The following is a 22198-nucleotide window of genomic DNA, read 5'->3' on the forward strand; positions in this document are numbered from 1 at the left end:
CAAATCGCTCAGGTGTGAATGGACCCAAGTGTCAGGAAAACTTGTCAGGTCATTCATGCTGATAGCAGAGGAACGAGGCAGCAGACAGAAATGACATTTAGTGCTCTAATAGAGACAAGTACACACTATAGAGGGATATGCTTTGTTCTTATTTCATGTCTGAGGTTTACAACCACTTTAAAAAGAGGACCTAACTGTCATTACAAAATAACGGGCAGACAACGTCATCGTTTTCAAAACAATCTTTATTTTGTTTGAAGGTCTAATACAATGTTTTAAAGCAACTTAAAACGAGACACAGAGCTTTATCAAAGCTATAGCTCAAAGTTTCAGAGGCACAACTTTATTAAATTGCCTTGTAAAGGCAAATTACTACTAACCATTCTTTCTTCCCCCAAACAAAAGACCAAAGTATTAATGGTGTTTAACAAAGTTAAATTTCTTTAATGTTTTATAAACATTGAACAGAATTTCTGTTTGAAATAGGAATAATAAAAATAAAAATAATAGCAGCACATTGGGCAGCTAATGCAGTCGTACGATGACATGTAATCATGAATTTAGTGACGTAGCAAGTCATAAAGAGTGACGCATTCAACTGTTGATATAAAATTTGGCATGTTTTGCTTCTGCCAGGAAAAGAGCACAAAACCCGCTCAGTTCCAAAGAGAACCTGAACACCACACAAAAAGATGTGACCAACACAAAATACCATGAGTACCCGGGCCTACAGGTGACAGACAGTCGCCCAGATTTTGAAATTCATAGAGATGTCAAGTCCAGCTCACTGTGTAATACAGAGGTGCCTTTATATGAGAGATCTTCTAGAAACATTCACAAATATAAATGTAAACATTTTAGACATGAGTTGGAACTGAAGATATCGGCTTTAGTATACAAAAATCACTCCAAGCAACATGCTTCAAGCTAAGTGATCTCTGAAAACAGGTGCAAGCCATCTATTTAAACCATTAGCATTGTCTCTGTTCCACAAATTATTTTTCGCTTTCTAATTGTGATAGCCACAAAAAAAAAAAGAAGAGGAGACCATAGACACCTAGAGGTCTGTCTAAGGGTGGACTTTTTTTTCAAGAGACAACTTAGCCGCAACAAGCCAAATCTGCAGTGATGAACATAAGGATAGCACACCTATCAATTCACGAGGATACAATAAAGTCACTATGTCATGAGGCAAAAAATGCATCATATGACAGCAAGTGCATACAAGAAACAGGCCACATTATCTAAAGTATTATGTTTACATAAAAAAAGGCCTGCTAGCACCACTTTATGGCAATCGGTATACTTTAACATTAAAAAGGTACATTCTATTTTTGCCAATTTTTTACTATTACAAATAAAAAAAAAAAAAAAAACAGAGGAAGCCAATTCTCATGGGTAACCACAAAACGAGCAATGTGCAATACCCATAACAAATCAAAAATCCACTTCCACAGGTCTTGAAATGCGATTGTTTGCTTTGATTTCCATCTATCACTGCTCTTTGCATATGAAATAAAGACCAAGTCTTGCACTCAGCTGTAATGGTATATTTAGATATCTTATGTTCCAACCCAATCTAACTTGTCTCGTCATATAGTTTACCTTACATTTTAGGTACATAGCTTTAAGTGTTATTTACAATACAAAAAAAAAAAATCAGTGAGCTTTGGCACTCCAGAAATTGCTTAAAACTTGAACATCAGATATGTGTTGAGCACCGAGGGGCACATAGCCCAGCTTATGGCTAGATTGCTGAAAACTACTCATGCATATTCACAATGATTTCATAGTTTAAAAGGACTACTAAATGTAAAAACACAAGTTGTCATACAAAAGTTTTTTTTTTTTTACATTCATAAATACAGTTAAACTGTCTGTAAAACCACTGAAAGACACTGTATTCAGCCCCTTTTAGGCAGTAGTTTCGCTAATAACAGACAGCAATAGCTTCAAACACATTAATAGGTTAATGATCTGACATTCTGTAAAATCTGAGCATTTGGGCTACTCTGTTTCTGAATGTAAGATGTCTTAGCACAGCGTCCCAACTGGTATTTTACTTTTAGTAGCCCTTTAAATTGCTCTCCGCCAATCGATCTCCCCACCCTTAGCAAACCACATTTATTCACATCATTTTGAAAAAGTCTCCGCTGAAACGATTAAGCATAGTGTTGTGCTTCAGAAATCAGCATGGTGTACCTTAAAAATAGGATGAACAGTGCATTTCATAAATGTGGATTTTCCTTTAAATGTAAAGAAACTTCCTTTCAACTATTCATGTTCTATTACCGGTATGAGAGATTATAATAAACTATACCAAAAAGGGGAAAAAAATATGGCTTAAATCGGGAAAAAAAAAACCAAAAAAAAAACAAAAAAACAAGTATGCTTTTCCCGGAGTCTTACGGAGAACTGCATATGAAAAATAATGGTCTTAAAACCTTAAATTATCAAAACGTCTATAGTTATCAAAGTACCAAACATCTGCCTTTATCATTGTCAATCAATGATACAGGGTTACTATTCACGCATACAATAACCGGGCCATAGGATTCCAGCACTTTACATTTCTGAAGAAATGAAAAAAATTCAGTATTAGAGGTTTTAAAAGTTTAACACGATGGCATTAACACGCAATTGATTTACAGATTGCGGAAGCAAAAAATGAGTTTGTTAACAAGGAGTAGGAATTAAAAAAAAAAATAAATCTGAAAATCCACAGACCCCAGAGTAAAAAGTTTTTGTGTTTTTTTTTTTTTTTTTTTTAAGAAGATGCCATGTAGTTCATATAAATATGTTTGTGTCCAGGCCTCGAAAGTTTGCAAGCTATTTGTGAGTCCTAGAGCACCGACAATGCACAATAACTGAATATCGCTGTGGAGTACTATTCACCCCGGTCTTACGTGTAAAGCAATGTACAGTGGCTAAAGTACGGTAGTCAAATAGCCCAAAAAAAAAATATATTGCGTCAGTAAATACAAGGCAGGCAGTTGAAAATACTATAGAATACAAAACTTGAGCAGAGTGTACCACTGCTTGAAACAGCCACCAATCAAAACAAAGATTTAAAAAAAAAAAAAAAGTTGACCTGTGTCACAGCAGGGTTAAAAGTGCTAAAAAACGGTAAAATGATATGGTACAGCCGACACTTTGTATCCTACAGTATGTCACACTCATCTGGAAGTCATTCCATTAAAATCTTTGGATACCAAAACTGGGAGGACAGAAATTCTGATTCAGAAAAAACAAAAAAAAAAAAAACAAAAAAAAAAAAAAAAACACAATTTAAATCGGGGGCGCTGAATAAACAAAACCAACTCTATAACAATGCCGTCCCAAAAATTGCCCCCTTTCCTTTTCCGGACACGTTTCAAAGTTTCTTTTAAAACCATTGCAGTGACATCATCTTATGGCAGGATTAGCATGCTACACATTGAAATGATGGGTCTAATCTTTCAGAATGAACGGGAAAAGGCAGAAAGATGTTTTGTGCGTGCTTTCTACCTACTTAGAAGCAGTAAGGACAGAGGACGAGAATGCCCTAAGCACATTACCGAAAAAAAAAAAAAAAAAAGTACCATAATTTGAAACAAACCATTATACAACACTGTCAAACGCTGATTCTTTGTTATATATTTATATATCTTAAAGGTTTATTTTTATTTATTTTTTTCTTCTTTATTAAGAAAGCAGCTTTGAAGCTCATTAGGCACTGCCCAACAATGCATTAAATCAAATATTTCTATTGAACTCTCAATCTTTTTTTCTTCTTTAATCTTGGGCTTAAACCAAGTTCTCTATACATTGTATGGTAAAATAGCTCTTGTTTTAAAGTTCCTTGATTCTCTCCACTTCGACCACTCTCCTCTTTCTCTCAACATACTGCACAATTCTTTAACACAAAAAAATGGTATGTTATTGATACGTATAAAACAAAAACAAAAAAAAAACAGCTTAAAGAAAAAGTGATGTTGCATAGCATTAAGGATTTAGCAGTCCGCAAAATAAAAAGTAGACAGTTTGGTATTGGTAGGTTCCATTTTGATAGCTATTCCCCAGTTGCTATGTACATATATATATATATTTATATATATACCGTTTATAGTCTTATTCCATCTTGTCATCATCCATGTTAAATAGGTTCATTTGATTCAAGACTAGTCTCAATAAAACACTTCCTGGCACTTTGCTGCATACACTTGGTGGGGTTGTGAACCAGTGTCCTTTATGCAGATTTCTCTTTAGAAAACAATGAAAGTGCCATCCGTTCTGCTACATATTTGTTTTCGGTTCGGAAACTGAAACAATCTGCAAGGCTGTGTGGGTAGGTCAACTGAGCGCTAGGCCACAAGTCCTCCAAAGGCTGCAATGGAACGTCGTGTGTCCCCTCCCTCCCCCCCCCCCCAAAAAAAAAGAAATCAGTACTCTACTAACAAAAAGACACCTTGGCTTCTTGGATCAGCGGTGACCAACATTCAAGCTGGTAAAGCTTCAAAAGAATGTAAACAAGCACCATGGTGAAGGCCTCAAGGAACCTGCAGGCCCGGGAGATAGGCTTGTAATACCATATCTTTCTGTTGCTGTGCTTCTTGGGTTCTTTCAAAGCAAGCACAATAGCTTAGAAACATACATTCACAGCTTAACACTCATCTCCTGCTTCCATGGCGATAGAAAGCTCTTTTCTCATCTGAAGGTAGCTTTGATACTGCAGCTCAATCTTGTGAAGTAGGCGGACGAGGGAGCTTTAGGATTTTATTTTATCCCTTTTGCCGAAACCGGCATCAGCTTAGTTGATGAAGGAGAGTCTGTTAGGTGTTCATCGCCTTTGCTGTGCATATACTGGATATGCTAGTGTGACGTTCAGAGAGTCATTGTGCTGTACAAGTGACGTATGTTGGTAATGTAGCACCAGTTCTTTCAAAGAGTTATACAAGTTGTATGGTTCTGCAAATCCATAGCCTGTAAGGGTCTTGTTTATGACACAGTGCTTGACCTCCCCATCCGCTCTGCAAGGGAATAAAAAAAAAAAAAAAAAAAAAAAAAAAGATCTATGAACAACCTTGGTACTGTAGAAATGTAAGGAAGCACAGAGCACGATTTACCTAAACTGGAAGAGACATGCATTTATTGGGTCCCACCTCTAACTACATCTTTCAAGTTAGAAATTTAGCCCTCCGGTCACACCAGTGTGCCTTGTCATGTGATTAGACAGGTCCAAATCCCATAACAGGTTGCACCCTATTGTCAGCAATGGTATCGTTTAAATTGATGTGACGCCGCCTTTGCGGTGCTGCAGATTTAAAAAAAAGATGTCTCTGCACTTTTTTTTGCTGATTTCAACGTGCACCTTGCATAGATATCTGTGCATTAAATTGCACAGATGTCACCCAAGTTGCACTGACATGTGGCTCTAAAATCGTGCAACTTCGCTTGAAGTCAGATTTGGTGTGAACAGGTGCTAAATGTTGAATCTACTTTTCCTCTCATATTTAAAACCAAACTCTAGCCATACTGTTGAGATCTGGACAAAGCTAGGAAAGGCTTAGATTAGCATTGCACCAATTCCGATATCAGTGCCAATACTAAGCATTTGCAAGAGTACTCATACTGGTGCAAATGCTCGGATACTAAAATAGATGCCTTCCGACTCAGTTCCCATGAGCGTTTGCAGTGTGATTTCGTTCAGCGGTTCAAGTGCAACTCCAATGCCAATTGTAGTGTATGATATTAGAAATCGCATCTGAACGGAACTGAAAATTGCACAGGACTCTTAAATCACACTGCGGCCGGCTTGTGCATGTGTGAACAGGCTGTAAAAACGTACTGAAAACTGATGTGAAACTGAAGTTTCTGCAAGTGAAATCTGTGCTAGGTCTTAAAGTGATACTAAAGTCTTTTTTTTTTCCTTTAAAAATAAACATGTTCTACTTATCTGCTCAGTGTAGGGGATTTGCACAGAGCAGCCCAGATCCTCCTCTTCTTGGGTCCCTCCTCGGCTCTCCTGGCCCTTTCCTCCTGTTGAGTCCCCCCACAGCAAGCAGCTTGCTATGGGGCACCCGAGCCAAGTCACAGCTCCCTGTGTGTCCCTTCAGACACAGAGCCGTGGCCCGGTTAAGATAAAAAACCCTTCTGCCTTTACAACAATTTTAAAAAACTGGTACTAGTGCATCTATAGCTTAGATCCTCTGTCAGATCTTTATAGCCGTCTGTGTCCCCACTGAGATATCCCATTACCTCCTGCTGATAGGGGACAAAAGAACAGGAAGTGACTGAAAGTCTCCTGATTGGGAATTGACTGCAACAAAACCCTTTAGTAATCTGGATGTGGCTATGTAATGCTGTCGGCACTTCCTATCCCAGTGTCCAGCGTCCCCTCCCATTTCCTGTCCCAGTATCTCCAATGGAGACAGAACACTCCATTTAAATTTAAAATCTTTCCTAGTGCTGGGCTTTAAGGTAAAACAAAAAAAAAAAAAAAATCAGAGAACTCATTAAACATTCAAAGTATGGTAAAATGAATAAATATACGTACACTACAGAGCAGGCGTAGCACCCTTGTTTGCTGCTCTCCCGCACAAGGAATGTACCATCACGCTTTCCACGTAAAAGATTCTCGGCTTGACTTCTGTTAATATTTCCTACGTTCCATGTTCTCTCATCATGGTGAGGTAAGTCCTCATCTTCCACTGTAGAGTACTGACTAGAACGGAGAAAATTAAAAAAAGTTTAACCTAATGAAGCAGCACAAAAAAAAAAAAAGGTTTTCTAAATCTCCTGTAACTATGAATTACTTAAAGTGGAACTTTAGTCAGAAAGAAAGAGTGGCCCCTTTTGCCGGTATAGCTATATAAAAAACATTAAAAATAAGTGTCTATACTGTTCAAAAACCCAGTAACCCTGCTCTGCACATGCTCCGTTGCTCTCCATTTTTGGCAATGTGCCAAAAATCAGAGCCAATAGAGGCTGATCTGCTGACTGCCTAAAGATTTACTCAGGAGCTCTGGGCTTCAGCAAAATGGCAGCCTTCAGCATGAAGAAACAGGAGCAATTCTGGAGGCAGTTTACAACACTCATTAATTTTGGCAGCATGATTATTAATGTGGAATGTATGTTCCTTGCTTATTTTTTATCAAGATGTTTTTGGTTAAGTTCTGCTTTAAGGTCCTAAGCCAAAGTTACATAGATCTGTCTGAATGGCTGTGAAGTGTTACCATTCGAGTAAGAATTAGGGACTTTAGCAGCACATAGGATGAAGAACCCAGAGAGCTTGCTTTGAATTGAACCTTGTACAGCTTAAAATGGAAGTAAGCTCCACTTTTTAACTTGTACCTACAGGTCAGCCTATAATGAGGCTTACTTGTAGATACGGTGAACATCTCCTAAACTTGCACTGTTAAGGATCTATTCACATGGGGTACAGCTGATAACGTCACCAGCGCATGCACTCTGAAGGGATGGCATAACTGTGCCGTACCTTCAGAGCTCCGTGCCCCAGCCATTCATATAGCCAGAGCCCACAAACCTGGAAGGAAAGCAGGATGAAGGTGAAAGCCTCGGGGAGCCGTGTCAGCACGCCCCTGGAAGGATCTGTGTGCAGGTAGGTCTGTCATAATGTGCTAGTATGCGATGCATATTAGTACATTATGACTTAATAAAGCTACAGGGGGCCGGGCAGTTTTATGCTTTTGACTTGCATTTTCAAAGCAGTTTGGATTGCATTCTTTGAATTTTGATTTGGATCTAATGGAGCAGTGTTCGCCTGTATTGAATGCTGCTGCTCCTCCTGTTGCTTCTCATACAAAAGCAACATGAATGCAATCAAAAAGTCAGGAGTATTTCAAATGCATCCTAAGAGAGTGTTCTCAAAAAATGAAGCATTTGACATTGATTCTGATGCCTTTGTGCAGAAAAGCTAAAACTGCATCTCTACAAAACTGTTCCGGTTTTAAATCTGTTACAAATAGGCTAATAAGATTTGTTATTCTACTTTGATCTGTCAAATAAAATTCAAACAATTCTGATAACCCTGAAGTCTAAAATAAGCTACATGACATGACATTTATGCAACAGCCAAGATTTTAAATTGGTCATAGGATACTGATAAATCTGCAAAGTGCTGATTTATACGTTTCATGCTAGATGTGGCAGTTAGGTCTAGTGACTTTGTATTACTTACTCTTCTGTGTTCTCATTGCCCAGCCACTCGTTTAGCTTCTTCTGTCGAACACCTTTTTGTGTCAGCCACCTGAAACAAAGAAGCACAAAATTAGGTGAACCCGTTTTACTTTGACAGGAAAAACCCTATACTTTAAAAGAAGTGAAATTTACATATAAAAATAAATACAAGGTCCTCACATTAAGTACTGGTCTCTGGTCTTCCGCAACTGTATGAGATCGGGCTTAATGCTGTTCATACGTTTGTCAATCTCACGGTATTCTGCAGCCTGCTTCTTTAGGTCTTCTTCAAGTCTGCGTTTACTGTCCACAATTTCACTGATTCGTGACTTCAGCTTCTCGTAATTGTGTAAGATCCTGGGAGAAAAAGAAATTGGTTAAAGTGTAAGTCTAGGCAAAAAAAAAAACCACAACATCTTTGCAATACATGCATATTCCCCATGTTCTATCCCTTTAAAAAGGCTGCCAGTACTTGTTGATCTGCCAGAAAGCCTGTGTGCTCATATCTTCCTGTTTAGACTGACAACACAGTGCCTCTGCTGCACTGAAATCCTAAGCAGTGTTGTCAGCTCTACCTGCTTTATTCTCTGCTGAATTACAGAACTCCATCTGTCTCTGCCACTCCTAGGCCCTTTCCACAGTATACAGCGATTTCTTTTCAAGCAAACCAATGCTGCTCCCTTAAGTCACAGGGACTGCCCACACACTGGGGTTGATTTACTAAAACTGGGGTAATGAAATCATACAAATTAATAAAAGCCATTTCTGGTTACAGGAATAAAGTAAAAGACAAATCTGCAGGTGGGGGGGTGTGCTGGTTGGGGTAAATTTGGGTCAAGCCTTTTCAAATCCTTTAAGATTCTCATACTCTACAATAGATTTTGCTACCCTCTAAACTAGCTAAAAACAGAGTCCTTCAAAGGGCCACATTACTCTACAGATTAGCACTTGTCTTGGTTGTAAAGCCCCTCTTTCAAGGGAGAACACAGTGTTCTGCATCTTTAGAAGGACCTGTATCACTGGAACAAAAACAACTCTTTTTATTATAACGTATCTGTTAGAGGCACAGAAATCTTTGTGCACTTGTGGTCCAGCATCCACGGTGCTTGTTCCTGAACTTCAACTTGAAGTTCAGTCTCTTTTCAAAAGCAATCACAATACATTGCTAGGTTGGTATCATTTGCAATTAAAATCCCTGCATTTGCATCCTTCCTTCCAAAACACAGAGATTCAGCCTTTAACAAGGGAGTAAAATAAACCAGTAACTTGCATACCTCTGTATTTCCTTCTCATTCCCCTCACGACGAAATTTGTCTATGTACTCCTTGCTGTACTTCTCTTGCGTTTGACATTGTTCTTCAAATATTTTAATGGTTTCATTAAATGCTTCAATGGCTGTTCTTTTCATTTGAATTTCCTGAAAGAATCAAAAAAAGCCCTTTGTTAAATCTGGCACAGAAAGCTACGGCCTAACTAAGGAATCATGAGTTTTTTTAGGCGCTCCTTTCCCTAGGCCATCAGGCTTTAACCATCCTTCCAACATCTTATAAGCTCTTTTAAGGCACTAGTAAGGCAATACCGTAATTACTATGTCACATTTTACCTGAGATGTCCTGGTGTAGTCCTCGTACAGTCTATCATACTCCTGATTTTTCTCTTGGAATTGCAAGTTATACTCGTGTAACTTCTTTCCAACAGCTTCTATGCTGTCTTCTTTTACTACTTGATCCTGAACGAAAAAAAAAAAAAACAAGGCCATTATTGAAGGATTCCAGGTGAGAACATTTTGAGACAAAGTAATCATGAACAGCCATGTTTGTGGAATGCTTATAAAAAGTGTTCCCTACCTGTTGTAGCCTGGATACTGGATATAGGAGCTTGACATCCAGCTTTGGGTTGTACTGGGCCAAAGACTCATTTCGGTAGTGGGTGATGAGTTCGACCACTGAGTTAAACGTAAATGGTTCAGAAAAGCCATATTTTCCATCTCGGTGAAAGATTTTAATGAGTTTGTTATTTCCTCCTTTCCTAAAAAAAAACCAAAAACAAATACACTGGGGTTAAAATCAAGTCTTGGGTAACACAGACGTGACCATAGGACAACTGACTGAGACAGTACATGCAAATCCCGCCTTCTCACCTTAGTGTAAGCGTGTAGTCGCCATGCATTTTTGTAGATGCATCTCGTACCAAGAAGGTACCATCAGTGGTATCACGTAGCTTCTCATTAACCTCCTCCCTGGAAAAAACAGAACAGTAATTTATAAATCTTCAACTATACTGCATATATTTCTGAGAACACAATTTACTAAAACAACATTTGAAGCTCACAATACAGTACAGACCCATACCTAAGACAATGAAGTGTGCAAGTCAAAATAAAAAAAAAAAAAACCTCCCACAAACATGGCTAGACATGCTGCAACCGGATATCGCCTTTTGCTGGCTAATATGCTCCATTCAAACAACTATTTTTGACTATTCATTTGATCTCAAAGTATTTGGAGCTGCAGTCAAGTAGTCTGACACTTGAATCATAAGTGGGTGTCATGTGGAATCTGGAGTGCAGGAACAGTTGCTAGATACAAATTCTAAAATAACATGACTTGTAGGTAAAGTGGGACTTCAGCCAGACTCAAAGACCCAAAACTGAGCACAAGGGTTAAAGTATTTATCGCCTGTAGCCTGGTGGAAAGAAGGAAAATTAAAGAAGGAAAAGAAGAGGAAAGAAGGAAAAGAAGAGGAAAGAAGGAAAGGGGAAAGGAAATAAGAATAAAAAAAGAAAAGAAAGGAAAAGGAAAGAAAGGAAAAGGAAAGAAAGGAAAATGAAAGAAAGAAAAGAAAGGAAAAGGAAAAAGAAAGAAAGGAAAAGGAAAGAAAGGAAAATGAAAGAAGGAAAGAAAGGAAAAGAAAAGAAGAAAAGAAAGGAAAAGAAAAGAAGGAAAGAAAGGAAAAGAAAAGAAGGAAAGAAAGGAAAAGAAAAGAAGGAAAGGAGAAAAGGAAAGACGGAAAGAAGAAAAAGGAAAAAGGAAAGGAAAGACGGTAAAGCAAAGGCAAAATGAAAAGAAAGAAAAAGGCAAAGAAAAGGAGAACGAAAAGGGAAAAAAAAGAATAGGACAGAAATACATCTGCAAGCAAATCTGACCACAAATTCCACAAAGATCAGGAAGGGCATTACCTTGAAATATCGCCCCAGTACCATTCAGCATCTTGCAGAGACATATTGTGGTTAGTACCGTTGTTTATTACAGGACTGGGTTTGGGAGGTTTTGGTGGCAGTGCTGAAAGAAAATACACAAAATTTATTTTGTCCACTAAATGTTGCAAGTCACAAAAAAATGTGCTAAAATCTAGAACATAATGAAAAATAATTGTACATTTCTCAGAAAAAAAAAAAAACCTCTGCACTGTAACTCCAATTAGCGAATCGGGACCTATACAATGCACTATGTTGCTAGGCAGAGTCAGCCTTCATTGACTTGCAAAAGAGGTGACGAAATGCAGCCTGAAGAAAGAAGTACTTTGAAGACCAGATAAATGAATGCATGTGCTTCAGCCCTGAAAACGCCACCACATCAAACTGCTAAAAGCATCAATCTGTGACCCAAATATGTCTGATGCTAATCTCTGAATAAAATACGACATTTTAATCTGCCTTAATATCATGCAAGCTGCCAGTGTAGCAACAATGAAAGACAATATACAATGCAGTTAACCCACAAGAGAACCAACAAGGTGAAGATCTCATCCAATGCCAATCACAGAGCTACTGCTGAACAAAAGACTGCCACTGATAGAAAATGTATGACAAGCGTGGACAAAAGAGCTACTGTGTGCATTGGATATATAGATATATCTACACACACACACAAAGCTATACATCAGTTGATCATTGAAAAAAGTACGTAATCCCTTCATACAGGCATCCTACATTTTGTGCATACACTACATAAATCTGATTCAGTTTCAGTGCAGAAAAAGGTTGCATTGTTACCTGGTGCATCCATCTCTATATAGAAAATCAGATCCGCCTCGTAATGTATGTCTAACTTGTCATAATCCAGGTTGCCTTCATCTATACGCCACATAGTGTTGCACATCGTCCAGATAAGTAATACAGCCCAGAGCTCCTTTGAAATGCTGTCTTGGAATTAATTTTAAAACCTTTAAGGGGCTGCACAGAAACCTATTACATCATCGGAGCCGTCCAATCGAATGTACTAAAAGATGGGCCACTCCTTTGTCTCTGTCCGTCTTCCACACTAACCTTACGCTCACATTTGCAGCGGAGGAATGTGATTTGCATGAGATGGGAGCAGAAAATGCCAGTAATAAAAAAAAAAAAAAAAAAAAAAAAAAAAAAAGGCTTTTCATGGGGCTCCTTGCCTTGGACAGAGGAGCTGGTACAATGCGATTCCCTTTTTTACGAGTGTTCAGAATGGTATGTTCCACTGCTGGCAGCCTGCTGAGCTGATCGGCTGCAGCACGTACCACCGACAATCTCCTCTCTTGTGTGAAGAGCAGGCACTCCGACATATGCAGCAATGTCTCACTAACATGTTGTCATGCAAATAGCCAGACAGCTGACCAGACGAGCTAGAACTTGGCATTCCTGACACAATAATGGATTTTCATATTGTGGTAAAGCATTATCTCCAATACCAGCCGTGTCATTTCCTCAAGGTGCAATGACTAACATGTCAAACAAAGCCTGAAAAATTCCCACGCCGACTCTGCATGAAAAGCACCTTGCTGATAATCTTTGTATTGACCAGCCAGGTAAGGAAGTCAATCCCTCCAAGATAAACCCAATTTACAGCAGATGCTAATCCTCCATGGGTGAAGTTTCATCATTTTGTGGCAGGAGATTAACCTCTTGTTGGAGGAGGGGGGGGGGGGGGGTGGGGGGGAATAACCTCATTGCCATCACATTGATCATTACTACCAAGTAATTCAAATCACCTGTGTAGTTTAGGCCTTCTGATTGGCTCCAACATTTTATTTCAATCACAAAGGCAGGGTGGGAAAACTTACAGAAACAAAGGGTTGAAACCCACTCTGAACATTCAACTCAAAGTATGGCCATACATTATACAAGTTTCTTGCACAACTTTCATTTAGATTTACCAAAACCATATAATATGAGGTCAATAATATACAATAATATGATGCAATCAGGCAGGCCCTTGTACTACATAGTTAATGGGGAAAAAAAAAAAGGAAACTGAACAAAAAAAAAAATGCATAAATGAGTAGCCAGCTTAAGGCTGGCCATACATTATATAATTCTCCTTTATATTTACCGAAATCATAAAAAAGGAGGGCAAACCTAAACATTTTCATTTTGTATGCAGTCAGGCAGGCCCTTGCACTGCATAGTTGATGTAAAATCTAAAGGAAAGTGAAGAAAATTGTATAACGTATGGCCAGCTTAAAACTCTGCATGCTACTGAATTCTCCACAAATCCATACAACAAAACCATCCTGAGCTACACTTTGTCACTGCCTACATGTAATGTGTCCTTTGTCAAACAATATATAGCAGCCGCACTCAACCAGGGGTTCCATGAATTCTTAGGGTTCCTCCAAAGCAGCCAGGGTCAATCAGGGCTCCATGGAAGTCTAGGGTTCCTACAGAGGTTCTTTGTCCTGAGCCCGATTGACCTACCATTTGATGGTGCCTACCTAGTTCTGGGGACAATGTCACTTGGCCTACCCAGCAGCATGACGCAATCATCTTTTTAGCTTTTTTTTTTTTTTTTTTTTTTTTTTTTAAGGGGGCCCATTCTGACCACCGCTGTAAGGCTGGCCATACCTTATACAAAATGTCCTTTAGATTTACCAGAACTACATAAAATGAGGTCAAACCTAATCACTTTCAACTTGTATGCAGACAGGCCTTTGCACTACACAGTTGAAGGTAAATCTAAAGGAAGTTGAATAAGAAAATTGTATAATGTATGGCTAGCTTAAGGGTTACATTCTTCCCGCTGACCACTAATGTAACGGGCATTTTCTCCCATTGATCCTCCCAATGATTTCAGTAAGGGTACCCTGTGACCTGAAACTGATTCCTGGAGTAAAAAGGTTGAGAAAGGCATAGGTTGCTAGAGTCTCTCTATAAACAGTTTCTGCCTCTCAGTAAGCACTAAAATCAATGATATTTTATAGCCATCTGTAAGGATGGGGGGTTCTTGGTACTCGTAACAAATTTAGGGGCATTCTTCCCCACTGACAATCATACTTATGTACCATAAGCTATAGATATCTCTCTCATTAGATAGATAGATAATATATATATATATATATATATATATATATATATATATATATATATATATATATATATATATATATATATATATATATATATATATATATATCTCTATCTATCTATCTATCTATCTATATCGAGATATCTATCTCTATATACATCTCTATCTATCTATATATCTATCTATAATATATATATATATATATATATATATATATATATTATAGATAGATATATCTCCATCCTATCTCTACATAATATTAATTATCAAAGATTCCCTGAAACGGAAGTTATTCTTAGTGTTCCTTCATGTTAAAAAGGTTGATAAAGGCTGGTATTGTATAAAACACTATTGAAATGTACTAAACACATGCACACACCATCAGCTGTCACAAAGGCCTGGCATTTTGGGCTTTATGCATGCAATGGAGGCAAAAAGAAGAAAATTTACAGATTTAGCACACACAATTTAAGCTATAAACATCACCCTATAAAAACAGGTTGACAAAAGACACAAAAAAGAACAAAAAAAATGTATACACATACACCATAAAGATGATTATTAAAAGGAACTTGGACCTGCCTGTGACACCAATGGTAGCACTGAACATGACAAAGCAGAGCTGCCGGTTGGGAGCCAGCGTGTGCCCACCAGACCTGTCTGGCTGGTTGTAGCAGCATGTAGTAGGGCAGAAGCCGGTATGTTTCCAGTTTCCCTGAACAGACAGAACACATCACAACGCAGGTTCAGTAAGATTTAACTCTGGAAAACCGCTCTGCAACTTGCTGGCTCCTAGCCTGGGCTGGTTGCTGAGCCTCATCTGCACAAATCAGCTGGTAAATATTAAATCCTTTTGTGTCAGCTTCCCGTTACTAGTGCCTCTTCCGTTAATAATACACAGCTATCATTACAACTCTAGTATCTTTTCACTTAATAAAACAAAGTAGACGTGGGCACTAAATAATCAAAAATGACAAATAAATGAAGAAACCAGATCAAACTCAAGATGGTCATCAACTATCCAAAAATGACAGCCACAGGCCTGGCGTTATTAAACATCTCTAATGAAAGAACACAGAATAGAAAAAAAAAAAATAAATTAAAAAATAGCTTAAAAATGTACTTACTTAGAATATCGTGCATTGTCCTGTTTTAAGAATAAATCCAAAAAACGATTTCCAGTACAAATTCCGCAGTGCTGTATTTCCCCCCAAAAAAGTGCTTAAAGTCAGAAATCCCCCAGTGCTGAACAAAGCCTCCAGTTAGCGTTGATTAAATCCCATAACAGGTGAAATTTCGGCAGGACTGACGGAGCTGTTACTTTGCAGGGAAATCAGCCGCCAGAGGTAGTGCAGTGGAATCTAGTCCTTCATATCCAGTTAATGATTAAAAAGTGAAGGCGATTTCAGTACAGTACTCAGAGGGAGCAGAGAGGAGGAGGAGGAGGGGGGGGTGAGACTCTGGCTTGCACGTCTCTCCGAGATAAAGATCTCAGTTTCATGATTAACTCGAGCAGGTTCAAATATTTGCTGAGCTATGGATTTTGGGTGGGGGGAGGGGGGGGGGGGGAGAGAAGAGGCTGTCAATCACAGTGAAAGCTGTCATCAGCTAACAAGTGGCTGATGTGGGGAGTACGCTGGTTTTAGCTCGGTAACTGAGACGGCCATTGTGCGGAGGGGACTTAAAATAACCTCTGTCGCTGGCTGTTCAAGAGGTGGCCAGCTGAGCCGAGCTCCGTCAGCAGCCAGATCCAGGAAGTGGCTCGCCTTAGCAGCAAAAAATAGCAGCAAAGAACTGGCGTGCAAAAAAGGTTTGTACCTCCAAGAAAGAGACTGACGTGTCTGTACACAGCCCCCTTCCCTCTGCCTGTGCTGGCTGCCACATCGCTGCTCCCAGACAGAGCAGAACAGGTACACGATGACGACGATGACGCCTGCTTAACCTCTGCACACAGCATGTTCCACCAGCCCCGGGACTAATCGCTTTACTGCAGCACCACAGATGTGCATTATTCTGCACGTACTCCTTAGTGACACAGCGACCAATCTGCTGCACATCCCTGTGTGACTCAATGCTGCTCCCTACAATCTCCTGCCAGCCATTCAAATTCACAGCCACGCGTACAACGTGCAGGCTGGCTCCTACTGATTGATGGGAATCTGGGGAAAAGGCGTACATTTAATGGAGATCAAAAGGTCTGTGCGATGGTTCAGCGACCCAAACCCAATATACCATATAAAACCATTGATGTGCAGACGCCGCGTTCAAAAGGACGTCACTCTTTTCGGGGTCTAATGCCTAGTACACATGATCAGAAAATTGGACAAAAAAAAAAAAAAAAAATACTGCATTTGGAGCGATCGTCTGATAATCTGATCTTTTGTGCACAGCTTTCAAGAGCTCACAGTTCACGTGAAAGGGACAACAACAAACATTTTTCTCATGCGATAACCGAACGAGCAATTTCCATGTAATTAGTATATTTGTACGAAAAAAAAATCATGTGACCAAGGCCATGCATGAAATGAAAGAATACATTACATTTACTTCCAAAGTTGTATTCTGTCATACGAGAATTTTTGTAACTTAAAGTGATTGTAAAGGGTTTTTTTTTTTTTTTTTTTTTAACGTGCTCTGTGCAAGGGTTTTGCATAGAGTGCGATCCTCCTTCTCTGGGCCCCCCCCCCCAACAGCACTCCTGGCTCCTCCTTTTGGCGAGTGCCCCCCCCCCCCCCAGAGATGATTTCCATGGGGGCACCCGTGCCGGAGCGCTCCTGAGTCCTGCTGTTGCGTCCATTGACACAGACAGCAGGACTCGGCCCCGCCCCCGCGGTCACTGGATTTCATTGACAGCAGCAGGAGCCAATGGCTCTATCTAATGAGGACCCGACAGCGGCTGAAGCTGCTGGCCTCGTGTTCGCTGCTGGAACGATCGGGGGGTGGGGTCTGGGGGGCAGCTGCAGCACAGAAGGTTTTTTTAGCTTCATGCTTAGAATGAATGCATAAAGGATTTGTAACAGTCTATCACATGGGTGCTCAACCTGTAACTCCCCAGCTGTTGCGGAACTACAAGTCCCATCATGCCTCTGCCAGTCATGCTTCTACCCATCAGCCTTGCAATGCCTCATGGGACTTGTAGTTCCATAACAACTGGAGGGCCACAGGTTGAGCACCCATGGTCTATCACAGGGATATGCAATTATCGGACCTCTAGCTGTTGCAGAACTACAAGTCCCATGAGGCATAGCAAGACTCGGACAGCACAAGCATGACTCGCAGAGGCATGATGGGAGTTGTAGTTTTGCAACAGCTGGAGGTCCGCTAATTGCATATCCCTGGACTCTATCAGTTCCAACAAAGCTTGTTCAGACATCAACATGTATCAATCATAGCAGAAGTAACAGTAATTGGTGCAAACTTTTTTTTAATTAAGCAAGGACTAAAGCGGACCTTTACTGCCCACACCTAATTTCTATAATATTTCCCCGCCCCCCCCCCCCCCCCCGCAAATGTATACATTTTAATTTGATATATGGCGTCATGGCCCTCACTTCTGGATTTTTCACCTGGCCAAGAATGACGTAGCCCCTAAGCTGCCAACAGCTTCCCGAGATACTCCCGACACGTATCCCAGGAGGGTTTGACTTAATCAACCGTAAATGTACATGTAGTTAGCCACCTTCGGGGGGGCGGCTGCCTCTACCTGGTTCTCTCAGCTGCCCCACTGATGGCGTGTGGTGCATGCGCATTATTAGGGAACGAATACAAGAATCAGGAGAAGAGGACAATGGCAGCGCAGGATTGGGTGTGCAGTAGTGTAGTGGCATATCTTTACAGTACACCACTGGATTCTCTGGATGTATATGTATGTTAGTATAACCCAACAAAACTCAAGAGGGGACTGAAAAAAAAAAAAAAAAAAGACAGCTGGGTAAAAAGTTTCCCTTTTAAGGGAAGACAAACCAAGAAAATAAATAGGTGAAAGCAAGCAAAGCTGTGAAATTGACCAACCACAAGAGAGTATCTTTTTTTTTCAGTAATAGAAAATGAAAGAAAACAGCTGATTGGTCAGTTTATGCTACTGATCACTTTTTCCTTTCATCTCATTTCCATAATTGTTCCCAGGGCTGAGAACGGGGTCTGACAACTCAAGTGTGCTCAGGGGTAGTCTATACTTTAAGTGACAGTGGAGCCAGCGTCCACATTAAACAGCCTTATAAAATACACAATGCTCTATATAGCTTCAACATATACTCCAGAGCAGTACAAGAAAGGAGGGGACTGGGCGATTGTGTGCAGTACTAACACGAGACACAGACAATGAGTACCGACCTCCTCCCTGTAAAACGTGTTTGAGTGGGTGTGACAGATTACAGGGATCCTGCGAATACATAATGGAACTGTCTTGTCATATCACTCTCACTAATGGCATTTTAAGTGGAGGACATAAATCTATAGTTCCAGAGTCAGTCCTGGACTATATCTATTGACCTCAGGCCTCAAAAATATAATATGGTATAGTGTCTGACTTCAGGTCTCCAGATATAATATGGTATAGCATCTGGCCTCAAGTCTCCAGATATATTTGGAGACCTGAGGTCAGCAGACTATACCATATTATATCTGGAGACCTGAGGTTAGGGGCTATATACCATATTATATCTGGAGACCTGAGGTTAGGGGCTATATACCATATTATATCTGGAGACCTGAAGGGGCTATATACCATATTATATTTGGAGACCTGAAGTCAGGGGCTATATACCATATTATATCTGGAGACCTGAGGTCAGGGGCTATATACCATATTATATCTGGAGACCTGAAGTCAGGGGCTATACCATATTATATCTGGAGACCTGAGGTCAGGGGCTATACCATATTAGATCTGGAGACCTGAAGTCAGGGGCTATACCATATTAGATCTGGAGACCTGAAGTCAGGGCTCCTAACTTCAGATCTCCAGATATATGGTATAGCCCCTGACTTCAGGTCTCCAAATCTAATATGGTATAGTTCCATGGTCTATCCTTTACTGCTGTACTTTCATCATCATCGTACACCCTATGGGCCCCCTTGAGTCATAGCAGCAAATAGGGAGAAATTTGGAACCCCATCTTGTCAGGATAGCACAAATCAAAAAGCAACAGAAAATTAAGAGGGGGGAGCTCAAAATAATAGAAATGCTTAGAATCAAATGGAAGCAGAGTGATCAGCAATACTGGTACTACAAGAGGGTCACCCATACCATTCCAAAAAAACATTAAAGAGAAAAACTATCAACAGGCAACAATTCAATACATAATGTAAAAAAGGCACTCAAGGACAGCAACTAATTAACAGCCATTATTCATTGGTCAACCAATATCTGATTGGCATTTAGTTTGATTATATATATATATATATATATATATATATATATATATCACATTCCCTCTGTTTTCAGCTGCATAAGAGCTGGGGGAGGAGAAACAGCAGCACACAGTGAAAAGCTGTACGGGGGGGGCATGTCAGGACATGTCTGATCATTGGAGAGCAGGACGAGTTCCCAGAATAGCTAGAGAACTGAACACAGCGTGCTCTCCTGCATAGTGTGGTCAGTTTTTAATAGTAAAGCAGGAGGGACTGGCAGGAACACCAGGGATTTCACACAAAGGAAGCAATACAAAGAAAACAGGATACTGTCTCATACAAGTACATAGTACAGCAGGCATATCAGGAATATGAAATGTTGGGGTAACAAACACTTTAAGGCTGGAATCACACTGTTCCATGTGCATTACATCACACATATAGCTGTGGAAAGACCTCTAAAGTCTCCCCTTTCAAACTAAACTGCAGCACATAGATGTGAACCAGACCCATAGAAAGAATGGGATTTCTACTCCATGTGCATTTTAATGCAGCAAAATGCTGGAGTTTTGCTGCATGAAAACAGACAAGTGTGAAGAGGCCCTAAAGAAAAAATAAAAATAAATAAATGAATAAATTAACATTAACAAGCATCAACCCAACACTGTACAGTAATTAAAAAAGGGCACTTGCGCACAGGAATTATTCAATGATATTATTATTATTCAATTATTCACTGATAAGCCAAAATCTGATTGGCTGCTATGGATAACTTCTCTTTGCTCATGTGCCATTTTATTGAGCAATCCTGGAAAGGCATCACACTGATTGGTGGAGACTCATAAAAATAAAGGGTATCTGGGAACAACAACTGTTGGTACCTGTGATTTTCTCCATGATTTCTTTAGACCTAATAGAAGGTACCGTTATTGCTGTGAGCAACGCAGTTAATATTCACAATGCCTAAAACAAGTCATCTGCAGCAGGTTAAACACTTGGGAAGCACATTACACGCCGGGAGCTCATCATGGCTGTATGGACAGCAAAACAAAACTTGCTGAATGAGGACCTCTGCTGGATAAAATTTATACTGACCAATGATCCAAAATAATCATGAGAAAATCAGATCAAAATTCAAAAGTATATTTCACAAAGTGCTAATCAGCTTGTATGGACAACCAACAAAACATCACCACTAGATGATAGTGCCTATAACATCCGCATAGTTACCACTGGTCACTCGTTCTCAAAAACGCTTGCTGCCTGGCTTCAATACTTTGAGTTACAAACAAGTGGCCATTGCCCTCACCTATAACTGTCCTTCACAGCAAGAATCACATGGAAGGGCAACGCATGCAAAACAAAACCAGAAAAAAATTCCCAGCTCAACTCACCAGCCAGTCTGCTACCAACTAACTTATCCGGTCTAACAACACGCGGTCAAAACAGGGGTTTAGTCTGCACACGTTTGCAAATATATACGTTAGCTGCAGAGGCGCTCCAGGGCACCCCAATATTTCTGTAGTCGACACTTTTGAAAATCAGGGTGCCTTGGAGCGGCTCTGCAGCTTACGCATATATTTGCAAACGTGTGCAGACTAAACCCCTTGCTAACGCATACTGTTAGCCAGGATAATTTGCTTGGTAGCAGACTGGCTGGCGAGTTGAGCTGGGGAATTTCTTTGGTTCAATATGAGTTACTGATCCAGAACAAATATGCACATAAAGGATCTAGGACTTTTAGTGGACTTTGAACACTTGTTCTAGGTCAGTGTTGCAAAGCAATGAAGCCAGAGGACCAGCCTAACACAACCAGGCAACCAGCATTTTCAGAGGAGAGCCCAGCAGCTCCCATATTTCTTTCACGACAGGGTTCCTTTAAAAAGGTGGGTTTCAGAATTTTCATTCTCGATTTTCAGTACCGACCAAGTCCCCAATAATAAAAATCCTCATCTGCACATACTGCATTAGACTTTCATTCTGTTAATGTTCCTAAGTTCATCCCAATAGAGCAGTGATTCTCAACTCCTATCCTCAGGGCCCATTAACAGGCCAGGTTTGCAAGATAACTGAAATACATCACAGGTGATATCATTTGCTGCTCAGGGATTGCAGTATTCTAGTCTGCATCTCCCCAAGGTACTACTTAAAATCTGGCCTGTTAGGCAGGCCATACATGGGTCGAATTTCGAAAGAATTTTTTTTCGAAAATCGTATCTAAGAATTTTTGTTCGTATTTCGCACCATTAGTGGGCTGCAGCAACAGACGATTTTCGTACGCTAATCAAATTTGGAGTAATCGGACATGTTGGAAAATTTTTGAAAAATGAACGATTTTCGAATCAATGATGGGAGAATCGTGCGAGAAATGTAATCAAAAAAGAAATGCCCAT

At 39.9% G+C, this 22198-nt stretch overlaps 1 protein-coding gene across 4 annotated transcripts in view; it reads right to left on the reverse strand.

Moving 5' to 3' along the window:
* Window positions 1–227: 227 nt before the first annotated feature.
* Window positions 228–22198, reverse strand: part of PIK3R1 (phosphoinositide-3-kinase regulatory subunit 1) — a 108156-nt gene continuing 86185 nt past the window's right edge. For 2 of the 4 annotated variants that reach the window (XM_073623288.1, XM_073623296.1), the window contains 9 exons: window positions 11357–11459; window positions 10319–10417; window positions 10026–10206; window positions 9782–9907; window positions 9453–9595; window positions 8359–8535; window positions 8180–8248; window positions 6536–6703; window positions 228–5009 (listed from right to left, as the gene is read on the reverse strand). In XM_073623288.1, the coding sequence (XP_073479389.1) occupies window positions 4820–5009; window positions 6536–6703; window positions 8180–8248; window positions 8359–8535; window positions 9453–9595; window positions 9782–9907; window positions 10026–10206; window positions 10319–10417; window positions 11357–11459 (1256 nt within the window). In that variant the 3' untranslated portion in view covers window positions 228–4819. Of the gene's footprint in view, window positions 5010–6535; window positions 6704–8179; window positions 8249–8358; window positions 8536–9452; window positions 9596–9781; window positions 9908–10025; window positions 10207–10318; window positions 10418–11356; window positions 11460–12172; window positions 12442–15580; window positions 15852–22198 lie in introns of those variants that run through there. The other 2 variants (XM_073623313.1, XM_073623305.1) reach the window with 2 other exon arrangements.

This window comes from Aquarana catesbeiana, linkage group LG01 (genome assembly GCF_042186555.1).
Source record: "Aquarana catesbeiana isolate 2022-GZ linkage group LG01, ASM4218655v1, whole genome shotgun sequence".
Classification (NCBI taxonomy): Eukaryota; Metazoa; Chordata; class Amphibia; order Anura; family Ranidae; genus Aquarana; species Aquarana catesbeiana.